Source organism: Dermacentor albipictus, chromosome 1 (genome assembly GCF_038994185.2).
Source record: "Dermacentor albipictus isolate Rhodes 1998 colony chromosome 1, USDA_Dalb.pri_finalv2, whole genome shotgun sequence".
Taxonomy (NCBI): domain Eukaryota; kingdom Metazoa; phylum Arthropoda; class Arachnida; order Ixodida; family Ixodidae; genus Dermacentor; species Dermacentor albipictus.
Window position 1 is genome coordinate 407,761,733 of NC_091821.1, and position 13,241 is coordinate 407,774,973.

The following is a 13,241-nucleotide window of genomic DNA, read 5'->3' on the forward strand; positions in this document are numbered from 1 at the left end:
ATCTCTGTCCCAGTCGATGAAAACCATACCTTCAAAACGAGAAATTTAAATCGTACCCCCCGCGTCAGCATTTAACATTTCTCTTTACAAGTTTCGCAATAAACTTCTTTGCGCACTTCGGGTCTCCACTGCTTATATGACATTTGTTCATCTAGAAACCCTGCATGGTACACGTCTGGGCGAAGAAGACGAAAATGTATATATAGTACGATTCGCTTTTCTTGCGTGAATTCTATAACTCTCTCGGTTAGAGGTCAACCATAGCGACTTGAGCGCTGATTCGCGCGGCACCACTGTGCTATGATTGAAAAAGAAAAAAAACTAAATTATTAAATACACCGCGATGGCTTCTTCTATATCTTATCCCGCGCACTGCCGGCACGTGAACTTCTTTTCTTCCCCCCGAGAGGCTGTCCAGAAGCGTTGCTCGCCCCGTTGCAACCAGTTCAAGCTTCTCCATGGAGCGCCGCTAGGCTTAGTAAGTGACCGTTTCTTCGCTCTCTCTTCTCCCTGTCAGCGTTCGCTCGAAGAATTTGCAGCTTCCCACTGTGTTTCTCGGACGCATATACCGTTTCGGGAGCTGCAATAAGCAGGTTTTGCATCTCCGCGCGCTGCTCAATCATATCGGGAAAGCAGGAGCTAAGCTCATGCTAGGCTTGACATAAACCTATGCGTTCAGACGTATGCATGCTCTCAGGGGCATTTTTAGACGTTAAAGCGTTCCTTCACGCAATTTTTTTTTTTCGTGAGTGAGAGCCGTTTGTCGTTGGCCTGTCGCCTTCGCTATGTCAGTATTGGCCGGTACTCGTTCTTGCAAACTGATGTAGTGTAAAAACGACTTTGTAAATATGGGCCCCGACTTCCATTGGCTGTTAAACGAATTTAGTTGAACGCTAACGCCTAATGATTTTTTTTCAGTCGCGTTCACGCCTTGTCAAGACCTTCAGATCATTGGGATATTCAATATGCTTGGTTAGAAACGTGAGCATTTTATTGCAGCTCTCGCTAGAGCTGCGTTAACGCATTAGTGCGAAGCCAAACACATTTCTCTGCTGGACACATTCTGTGTTTCGTGGGGAAGTCGACGCGTCTCTTTGACGCTGAATCATGTACACGCTGTGATCGGTAGCCGCTCGAACAAGTGCTCTATGTGCCGGTCATTAGAATTAAGATTGTCGGTCTGAGCATGCACCGTGCAGCGCGAACTGCACGCGCCGACACCCCGTTGAAAATATTCGGGAATTTGAATTGCGCGGTTTTACTTGCTCAATTCTGCACATCCATGCGGTTCATAATTGACGCCATAGTCGGAGTCTTCGGATTAATTTTTACCACGTAGTTCTTTTTCGCATTCTGCCTCCATCGCATTCTGGTGTATCCAACCCATGACGTTGTGCTCATAAAGAGCGCAACGTCAGACAGACATGCACTAAGAGACTGCAGCGGGCCGGTAACGCGTCCCAAGTATACGTTCTAAGTACAGTTGTGTCTTTAGAAAGCTCCTGCATTAACAACCCAATAAGTTGGTTTCCATAAGATAAGCTCTGTTTAAGACTGTTCGTGTGCCCTATGCCCTAGCTCCCTATGCGCTTTTGTCGTTGGTTCATACAAATGGTTAAACGATAAGCGGTTTCACCTCGGATCCAACCATGTGGCGCTCTGCGATTCGTGTTGCTGGCTCCACGCCGTCTTTTTGCCATTTATTCTCAGTGTGGAGCGCCAGGACCTTTCCCGCACGCTTGATCACGGATGCTGGGGTAGCTCTCCGGTGTGGACACTTAAACCCTAACTTTCTCCCGTGTGAGATGCACTCTGTAGGAAGAAGCTATAAGAAATGAACACACTGCGCGGGCACGCTACCACTGCGAAAAGCTTCGCATAATTTACACCACTATAACGTAGCGTTGATTTCGAACTCCAGAATTGCATCACCATTGAATAATGAGAAGAGGCCTAGGTCTGTTAATTACACATAAACACCCGGAAAAGGGGACGGGAATACGGCGCCGCGGTAGTTCAAGTGGTAAGGTATCGCACGCGTAATGCGAGGACGGGGGTTGGTATCCCACACGGCCAGTTATTTTTTATGCGTCCACTTTCGTTCCCTTTATTTATCATTTCCACATTTCTAATAAAACAGCTAATACACCGCATGCTTTCCTTGGTGTCATTAGCTGTTAACTCATTATTAATTCTCACCATTAATCAGGCCTTTGTATCGTCTGCTTCTGCAGCGCGTTATTAAACAGACTAGATGTGATTCAAACAGTGGTGTATATATAGGCCACAGCGGTTGGCATTGCTGATTGTTTTAACATTTATTGCACGTTAGTCTGAACGTCGAGTTCGGACGAGGATGTTCATATATGACGTGAGAGAAGTACATGCATGTTGCGATGAAGAGATGCGCCCTCCGGTGGCAGACAGCGTCATGTTGCAGGTCACAGCGATGTACATAACCTACCGCATGATTATGTTAACACTTGCCTAAGGCCTCCATAATGCAAGGATTCCTAGTTTTTGCGCGAATCCATTCATTATCATCCACCGCTTATTCTTGCTCGATAACGGTGATAATGGGAATGGATCGCCGTTGGTATAACTCACAAAACGCAACAGGGAGTAGCATTGCAACAAAATAAAATAGTTATATCCCGGCCCAGGCCTCGGAAACGCACCGAGGCACATATTCGCAAAAACGTTCTTGCGCTAGGATCGTTCGTAAAAACAGATTCTAGCCAATCTTGCTGACGTTCATATCATTAGCGAAAGCGGCTGGCCAATTCGAAGCAGCATTTACGAAAGGAAAGCTTTGTGAATTTGAATACAGAGCTCCTATATACATTTAAAAAAAAAACACCTAGGTTGGAATAGTTCGTAAGCGAAAACTCCAACCAATGGTCGAGCTGGCATATTCTTTACAAAAACGGCCGGGTAATGGCAAAGAGCACTCGCTAAACAAAAGCTTCGTGAATTCGCCCCCAGATTTCCCCGAGCGGCATTTGCCCGTCGCTCGAATCTAACGGAACACGCTCCGCTCAACTCAATCGTTCTGCCTGCGCAGGCGACGGGGACGTGTGGCGCTCTCACCGCGATGGCCACCCGCCAGCGTCACACCGCCACTGCCGGCCCCGGCAGACGTAATCAACACTCACAGAATCAGCGCCAGAGAGAGAACCAACGCTCGCGACGCACACCACCGCACGGGAGCAATGACGAGTACGAGCGCCGCTACGACAGGGACGGGGCCGACGACACTTTCGACGGGAACGTAATGCCGTGGCCGGGCATAGTGCCGCCGCCGTTCCTCTATCTGCCGCCTCCCATGGTTGGCTTCCCTGAGCTGATGTCTCCGTTCAGTCCCTACGGCTCTATCGTCGACGAAAACACGGACATCTTGGACGCCTACTACGCGGCCGAGTACGCGGGTGCGAGCGCTTTCGACTTGCAGGACGAACCTGTCCTTTACGATTACGACGTTGACGTACAGCAGCACATTGACTACGCTCGGTTCCTGCACGCTTCGATGGCGCGAGGACTCGACGTCGGTGAGAGAGCGGACGAAGAAGACAGCGGCACGGGCGAGCCGCACCCCGGAGTTGCCGACGGGGACGACTCGCCGCGCCACGTTATGAGCAGAGGCGGCTGTGGCGACGCCCAGGAGGCCCCGGAGCCCGTCTTCCAAGAACCCTGGGAAGAACTTCCGGACGACTACTATGGTCCCGTGGTGACCAGCTACGGCACCGTGTCCGTGATTCTGCAAGATTCCATACGTGTCGACATCGCGACGGACGGCTCCGTGCGGGTCGTCAACTTCGCCATGCACTGCACGGCGGCGATCAACTCCTCGGGCGACTCGAGCTGCGTGTGCCACCCGTGCGGCCGCGTGCTTCAGGAGGGCGAAAACGTGGACATGGTCTCGGGCACCAGGTTGGCCAAGGTCTCCAGCCGCGGAGTGACATTCACGGCGCTCAACCACGGACTCGTCTATCTGGTCGACGCTTCGGGTACCAAGTCGACCACCGAGCGATTCCGGAACCTCTTCTACGACCTCCCGCTGAGCGTGTTCCACTCCAACCAGGAACAGGGTACCGAGCGCTTCCGCGAGTGTTTCCGCCTGGTGAGAGAGGCGAGGCAGAGAAGCACACGAAACGGCGATGAAATCTGGCTGGTCGGTAGCGTCCGTATCAAGCAGACGCCGTGGGGAGACGTCCAGGTGTCACGTGACTCGGGCAGGCGGGTCGTCTGGACCTCGCCCACTGCCGGAACCATCTCGGTGGCCACACCGCTCGTGAAAATCGCTTTGAGCGTCGACCCCTCTAGATTCTTTTTCGTGAAGATGGGACAAAAGAAAATCAGCGCCAGTGCAGAGGCGTTCACGGTGAGAAATGGCAGCCAGAGCGCCGGCTTCGACAATCAGGGCCGTGTCACTCTACCCTGACAGCACTTTGTCGGACCCTAAGCTCTGAAAAAAAAAAACTGTACATTTCTCCTGGACAGGCTTCATGAAATTGACTCCATCCCCCATCCCCCCATCCCCCTCCCCCCCCCCCAAAAAAAGAAAGAACATTTCCTTGTTTGTTCAAAGTGGACAGACAGCTCAAAGCTCAAAATGGACGAACTGTGATGAAGCTCGCATCATTTTCACGTACAGTCATACTGTACTTCTGACAGCTATAGGGACCCTGAGCAAGGAAGACAAAAAGTCGACTATGATTTGAAAGTGAGGTCGCCGCCCGTTTCATCCAAGACATTAAGACCATCGCACAACATGTCATCCGTGTGCTTAACGACAGTGATTGCTTAATTGGCGATGACATCGACGCTATTTGACTGCTAGCAATCAAGAAAATTTTGAGAAGGTCGGTAAGGACATGTAGGATTGCATCGGAAGCCAAGGCAGAGCCGGAAGTCGCGTGACGCTGCGCGGGGGAATTCCTGACACATCGCGGCGTGTATGGCGGGGCTGCCTGAGTAGTCTTGGTAGCCCGAGTAAGGTGGACAGCTCCTTTACTCGATTAAATTGCAAACTGCTTTGAACCGTGCACCCTTAGTCGATCACCGCTCACTGAGCAAATGATATCAATAAAGGGCGCCACGTTCTCTCCTCATCAGATACAGAGCACAGAGCAGTGTTGCTTACGCTGCAGCCGTCATAATAATGTGAAGTGCGCTCGACCAATGCTTGTAAAAATGTTGACACAAATGTAGCACAACTGCGCGACATAGATACTTTAGCGCGAAATTTTGGTCACGTAGCTAACCTGTGTAAAGAAGACGTACCACTAACTCGCTGGCATTCAGCGACAGCTATACAGCTTTAATTTCATAAGCCGAAAATTCTCGGCCGAGAATTTTCTCTGCGTATGTAGAGAAATGTATTTCTCTACGCTCTGGAGCGTAGAGAAATACATTTTAACTTGGAATTACAGCGGTTTGGTACTTAATTGCGTAACTCGATATGGTGCTTCGATGCAGTAACGAAAAAAAAGTCGCGCAAGAATTCTCGATTATCTTTTTACTGCCCGATTTTCCATGTGGAAATAAGTAAATAAATAAATAAATAAATAAATAAATAAATAAATAAATAAATAAATAAATAAATAAATAAATAAATAAATTGGAAGAATAAGCACCAGGGCGCGCTCCTCGTTAACAACGGCACCACTGTCTACTCGGTAAAATGTTATAGGCTACTTTAAAGAAGCAGCACGAACTTTTTCTGCGTAGCGCTTAGTATGTGGCACTGTATATCGGCGATCTGGGCAAGTGGGACTGCTGCTGACGAAGGCATTCCCGCGCCAACTCGAAGTAACCTGTCCTCGCATTTTTCGAGTTGCTTCCTTTCCATGCACTCAATACGGACGGTGCCACGTGCGTTCTGTTGTGTCTTCTTGATTGATGTATTCCCGGCGAAGCTTACCTCGTCGCTGCTTACCGAGGCAGCGACTCGTCGAATACTCCATCGTTAGTTCCTCTACAGGCTTGTTGCACGAGGTCTTTCAAGGAAAGCTTGCGAAGGAAAAATTACGAGAAGTGACAAACGTGCAGTTTGGGGCAGTGGTTACAGCAATGCTATAGATAGGAGTTTTCATCCTGCCATAATACCGTCCTTCTATGTGATTTATCTTTTCGCATGCTTGTTAATAATGCCAAATATACGACGCATGGGATAAGCATAGAGCAGCGTAGTTTAGAGCTTGCTGTTGTAATTCATACTTCTTAATTGACATACTTCGCCGACCCTCTCCATCCTAAACGCGGTCACAACCGCTCACTCGCTTCTCTCCTTACTTTTCAACGCGCGCAGGAAAGAAGTAGTTCAGTAATTTACTCAGTGTATTTCATATGATTCTCGTTGCTTGATGCGGTTCCACAAATAAATATAGCACCTACGCGATGAGCACTCCGCGAAGGCTGCTTCATACGAAGAAGCGCCAAGAGAGAATACGCACTGCAGGACGGGCTTCCGTTGTAAACTGTTCATTCATCTTGTCACTTTCAGTGTATAATAACCACCAGACCCTCGACAAAAGCTACTATTGTGGCCATATGCCGAAGTTGTTAAGATCAGCATCAATGTACCTCCTCTAACCATTACCTCGAGTGGCCAGACACTGGGGAAAATGCTAACAAAACTCAAATTGCAAAGAAATACGACGCTAAAGGAAGGAAAAATTATGGATCCATTAGCTTGTAGCGTACATGTTGCAACATACGGTGAGCGAAACGTTTACTAAGGCGACATCGACCAGGGTTAATCAGCAGTAGCCGCCTTCCCATGAAGATGATGTGTGAATGGAGGCGCCTGTGACGTCACGTGATGTTCTGCGCCTCGCGGATCAAGTGGCGCTGCGGCTTTATAAGTCAACGCCAAGCAGGATCCAGGGGAAGTCTGCTGTGACACATTGCGGTAATCGGGCGTGCGTGAGGCGCGCTCATGGCCGAGGTCTAGGTTAATCGGCCAGCGCTCGGCAACGAATGCAGGAAGGGCGGGACAAATTAGTTCATAATGTCGAATTCATTCCCTGTGCGCGAAGTCTGTTGTAGTACGTTAAGTTCGTCATTAAATGTAGTGTTTTACTTTCGTCAAGCGCTGCCTCTTCATGGATGAAGACTTGGACTTCCCAGTGCCATTAGCAACTTACGCAGGTGTATATTACAGCACTTGCGCTTATCACGACGAAAATACCCGGGCCCGACCAAGGGATTAGATAAATCAGAAGAATGTCATTTACGAAGATACCAAAGCATGTCATTTAATAACCCAGCCAAGCTACATGCTACTGAGCCACAATCCTTTTCGGCCGAATGTAAATTCTGCGGGCAGAAAGCAGATTTGTACCATATGGTATGGGCCTGCCAGGCTAATAGTGCTTTAAAAGCTATATACAACAGCCAACGTGGGAAGTATGGGAGGCAGCCATGTCCAGCTCAACCCTCGAGGACTAGCGAGCCCTCGTGGAAAGAGCTAGGGCGGTGGCCTTAGCCAACGGAATTCCGGAATAAGAATAAGAATAATTAGTAGTAGTAGTAGTAGTAGTAGTAGTAGTAGTAGTAGTAGTAGTAGTAGTAGTAGTAGTAGTAGTAGTAGTAGTAGTAGTAGTAGTAGCAGTAGTAGTAGTAGTAGTAGTAGTAGTAGTAGTAGTAGCAGTAGCAGTAGTAATTGTTGCATTTTCCCCCGTCTTCTTTCTCTTGCTTCTACGGGGCCATGCACTCTCCCGTTGTGGGAGTGTAGCGGTACACGGTTTCAGCGGCTGAAATGCTCACTCAACTAAATTTGCCCGAGCTTTCATTGCGGCGAAAAGTGGCTAGACTAAAATTTACTTATTCAATGAAACAAAACTGTTTCGAATTTGAGACTCAAATGTATATACAAAACAGAATGTCTCAGATTTCACGGTCCATTAGATCTAGCCACGGGGACCAATATATACCCATACCTGCAAAGGTAGGCGCATTTAAGTACTCCCTCTTTCCAAAAACGATTGAAGATCTGAATGCGCTACCACATAGAATAACCAAAAGTGATTATCCAGAACAGTTTGAAAAATCGGTAGTAGCCTATTATGATTCTATTTAGGTATGCTCAAATATTATTAGCATCTTTGTGAGAGATGCGCGGCATGTGTAATATGAAATGATTCGAAATGGTTCTACGTGATGTTGACGAAGTTCTCATGTATGATGTTGAAAATTTGGTTTTGTATGGTACAGCTGTTGCTTGTATTGTTCGCAGCCTCTATTGCATTGCTCATTGAAGATATCTGCAGATATGCTTGTGTAAGATCGGCATTAATTAAGCAGGCATGTTGTATTTTCTGGTTTGATTTGTGTAGCGCTCATGTCTGTAGCGACCTTTGAAGCTTATTTTATAACTCCACTTTGTATCGGCCTTCGAGGCAAACAATATCACTAAGTAAATAAAATAAATAAATGAGTAGCCTGTCACAAAACGAATACACAGAATGGTTGCTAGTCAGCGCAAGTGTATGCCGTCTCCCTTGTACCGTTGTAAGTTCCGTTCCTTCGCAACATGTAGCATTGAAAGCTGCGAAATTTCACGAGTATGTTTATCGTGCTATATAATATTTTAATGCCTTGTAGCCAATCCACGTTTCTTTTCCCTATGTGTCTTACACCCGAGAGCTTGTACGCTTACACCATACTGGTCCTACATGCACACAGGTTCTGAAAGTTTCACGAATCAGAGTGCGTGCGCGAGCGAGTCTTGCTTTTGCGGTAGCAGACGATAATAAAAAAAAAACCCATAAAACTCGCGGTGGCTAGGTGAATTGTTTTAGTTTTCATGTTGTGACTTTTAAGCAAAGACAGCTGTATAGAAAAAAACACAAGTTTTTGACCTGAATTGTTTTCATTTGTGAAACAAAAAGCTTGAACCTTATTAGCTAGACGGCTGTTTCCGTAAGACCATTCCGCGACGGTTGACGAGCGAGAAAATTCTGTGCGATATTTCGTATAGGCTCGAACGAAGCCGGCCACATTCGTGGCGCTGATTGGACATGAAGTACCTTTATTGCATCGAGGCCTGGCAAGAGTTTCAAAAACTTTCTATGAGCTCTCCCTCGTATACGCGTCCTATACAGGCTACCTGGCCACCAAGGACTCTTTCTAAATGAAATGGAAATGACCGGCTCCTTGGCGTGGCTTCTCTTACCGGACCGCATGGTTTTATACTAGCGACCATAAGACTTATCACAACAGCTTGCTTGCAGGTGTATTATTCTTCTGACTGCAAACTCTGATCTGATATCGTTACACTTACTATCCCATTGGAGCAGAAAATTCTGGAAAACACTAGAGGTGCAAGTGACACTCAGGGTACCAAGCTGTCATGTTTCGCAACTAAATTTTTATTTGCACAGGTTTGGTTTAGCGCTCTGTTCGTTGTGTCTGTTTTGTAATAATAATGAAACAATAGATCCTTTTTTGTTTTTTTTGTCGGCGCTTCTCCTTCCCGAAGTAAAGGGCGTTGGAAGTTCCACTGTGTCAGCTTGGCCTGTCACTGAATGTTCCTGCTAGAAAGAGAAAAAGCTGTACAATGAAATACAAGGAATCTAGCCGGCGTATAGTATGTAGCCGGCGTATAGTATGCATACAGAATGCCTTACATGCTACTCTGCATCCGGAGGAGAACAGAGACAGAAATTCCCTAGGGGGAGAATGGCGGGAAAAGAAAGACGAAAGGCATGACCATGGAACCACCTTTCCGCTTCTAACGCCGCCATCACCGAGATCGACAGCTTGCCATTCATGAAGCCTTTGCTAAGATGTTTTTCTTTACTTGTTGTAACTGTATTTTTTCTCTCTTTTACTGTGCAAATATTTGTATTTACCACTACTTCCTGCAATGCCCTCGGGCCCTGGAAGTACGCTAAATAAATAAATAAATAAATAAATAAATAAATAAATAAATAAATAAATAAATAAATAAATAAATAAATAAATAAATAAATAAATCATGGCACGTAGAGGTGTGGCAAATATGATGGCCTTGACATCATATGTCAACATCATATTCAAGACATTGACATTTATGCCTGAAGGAATGAGAAGATAAAATTTAAAGGTTATGTTTTTGTAGTGTTCTCTTTTGGAAGATTCAAAATGTGGCACACATAGAGGAAGGTATGTGATGTCATATAAAACTTCATTAGCCACTTCCGTTAGCTGAATTGCTAACATTATTGTTGTACTTTGTATTTATTTCTCTGTTTGAGTAGCTACTTCTTGTTTCAGGGAAATTGTATCAGTCATGTTTGACTGTTCAATGACAGCCTCTATTTTCTGCTCTCCATTTCATTTGTAGAAGTTTAAATGTATATTCAAGTAATGGTTTTTGGCATTCGCCACTCTATCTTGGTTAATCCCCCTTAGTAGGTGCGTGCAATAGTTCGAGGCCTTCACCATCATCATCATTTGAGCCTATAAGGGTGTGCCCTTTTTTTTTTCTGTATCACTTTACCACCTAGTTGGTGGCCTATCCCCCACAGTGGGTTTGTACGATTGAATAAGGGAGGCATCATCAACATCATCATCATCGTCGTCGTTGTCGTCATCGTTCTCGTCGTCGTCTGCTACGCAGGCCGTTTGTGTACGCGAGCAAAGTCGTACTAGCTGAAGACTTTCCTGGAACATCGCCGAGCCTGGTAAGTGCCGTTCGAATTGAACACAATTACCTTGTCACCGTACGTATCAGGAAGAGAGCGTCACTTCTCTGCGTCGGGTCTATTAAATCGACGCCAGGACCAGAAGTTCCTTCCACTTGCCTTACGCGCCCTTTATCATATGACGAGGTTCGCGAGGCCTAGCCAAATCTCGGCATTTAGCGCGGCACAACTCAGAAATGCCCATAAGGAAGTTGATGTCGTTTGTCGCGTTCGCCATTCAACACCATTTGGCAGGATGATAACGCTGAATCAGTAGACAGGACTGAAACTTCATACGTCTTACGTCATGTTTGCGATGAAGGGAGGTGCGTAACCCGCATCTTGCCCTCTTATGTTCTGTCTTGATACTTGCTGAGTTAGAGACCTTATACTAATTACTAAAGTTAACTATAGAACTTGGCAATTGATTCAAATGGTTTAACTTTGAATTTTATTGTCAGATGTCCCCCTCTCTTCGGGTTTTTTATGTGGGTTTGTAAAGTACTAAACTCACGTGGTATAGTTAAAAATAATAAATGAAACGGCAGCTAGTGTATAGACCGAAATAAACGGAAACACTAAAATTTGGTTAATCGAGGCACCTCTGCGCATCAATTCATTCAAGCTTTTTCTAACTTCCCAAGGCTTCAAAAGGTTTAAACAGCTTTAGTGTTGACGTTGTGATTGCAAATTATTTCCATGACCTGTTTGGAGACAGCGTGCAGGGATATATATATATATATATATATATATATATATATATATATATATATATATATATATATATATATATATATAAATATATATATATATATATATATATATATATATATAAATATATATATATATATATATATATATATATATATATATATATATATATATATATATATATATATATATATATATATATATATATATATATATATATATATGTGCTAAATTCTATGCAAACGTCACGCTAATGACCGAAATTTCCACACAGGAAATGAAGTACGTGAAGTGTTATTTGAGGCAAATAAATTATTACTGACGAAGGGGGTTGTTAAACCAAACTTAACGTGATCAGGCAAGCGTAACTTAATGAAGTAATGCGCGCATTGGTATAACGTACCCGCATTGTACTTGCCGCGCTCACTGTGCGGTATACATATACAAGATTCTCAAAGACGGTACTTAAAATGGCGTAATTTATGCTAAGCGAAATATTTATTCAGATTAGTAAATACACATATTTGAAATGTATCTGAGTACAGTGATGTGGTGAAGAAAATGCGCTCAATAGCGCATTTTCTTATTATCAAAATACTTCTGAAATACAAGACATCGCTCAAAGAAAACTAATTTCCGCATCATTCGTTCTGTCGAAAAAGCAAAGGGGAGCAGGGGCGTTTCAATATTTCTGTTGCATCTTGCTCTCCATTGTTCTCATAATGCCGGTACTCGTCTTGAACAAAGAACTTAGTCGGGCAATGCATCGCTGCGTATCAACCAGTTGACCGTTGTTGGAGTACCCTGAAAAGTGCCACACAGTTCTACTTACGTTAAAGCCCTAAAAACTGATTTGCAAAAGTATTAGTGAAATACCGAAATGTTAGCGAAAATATTCAGAATGCGGTTTCTCGAGCAGAGTATATACAGGTAGCCAGATATGCACGACTCTGCTGTGCGTCTATGCATGCTTCTCGTGCCCGGCTATTCACCTTGAGGCCATGCAGTCTGATTCCCGGGCACTGCGGCCACTTTCTGAATAGGAGCCATAATTTGCGGGCACAAGTTCCCGGTACGGAAGGATTGGGCTTTCACAACTGAAAGCAACAGCTGGCCGATGAGATACGTCGTAGTATAGGGCTTCGGATTCACTTAAAACACCTAGGGTTCTTTTATACAAAAAAGTTTCTACTACATCTATATTTGTGGTGATACGCGAATTTCATCCGGAAATCACATATTCAAACCACGCGTACAACTTCTTCTCGACTCTTTCGCCGACGACCATTGCAACATGTTCGGTGCCGTGTACGTCACGCAGTGTGTCAACAACCACGAGTTTGAACTTCAAACTGCATTCCATGCTTTCTGATTCACTTAAATCCTTCACTTGCCTTCAGTTCTTCAACGCATTCGCCTATTGGCAGAAGAGAATTGAGCTAGTGGTCCGTACGTCGGTAACGGTGCACCGCCTCTGCACGTGAAAAAACACTTAGCGCGCTGGCGAAGTGCCACTGTACACGGATGCCAACAAGCGCAGTGCGCGAGAGAAATAATTGCAGAACGTCAACGACGGGTTCGAGTTAAGGACTCGTGGCCAGATGCTCGTCACCCATGAGTCATTCAACACCTCTCGTGCGGCGCACAGTGCAAGTGGTAAGCTCCACACTGCACGTCGGGAACGAGTTCCTTGGACGGCCGCGTCTGCACGTGCCACCTATGGGGGCCGTCGGTCAGCAACGAGGCAGAAGCGTGGACACGTGAAACTGTGTGGGCGAGATTGGCAGCCGCGGAGTGACTCGCGAGGCTCCCTGCCACGGGTTGGTATATCTGACGGACGCGCGGGCAATCGAGTCGGCC

General features: G+C 45.7%; 1 protein-coding gene across 1 annotated transcript; it reads left to right on the forward strand.

The window, feature by feature from the left end:
* The first annotated feature begins 319 nt into the window (after nt 1-319).
* Nucleotides 320-5,114, forward strand: LOC139054709 (uncharacterized). The gene is made up of 2 exons (XM_070532179.1): nt 320-478; nt 3,065-5,114. The coding sequence occupies exons 1-2, from the start codon at nt 344-346 to the stop codon at nt 4,439-4,441; spliced, it is 1,512 nt and encodes a 503-aa protein (XP_070388280.1). The 5' UTR covers nt 320-343; the 3' UTR covers nt 4,442-5,114.
* The last annotated feature ends 8,127 nt before the right edge of the window (nt 5,115-13,241 follow it).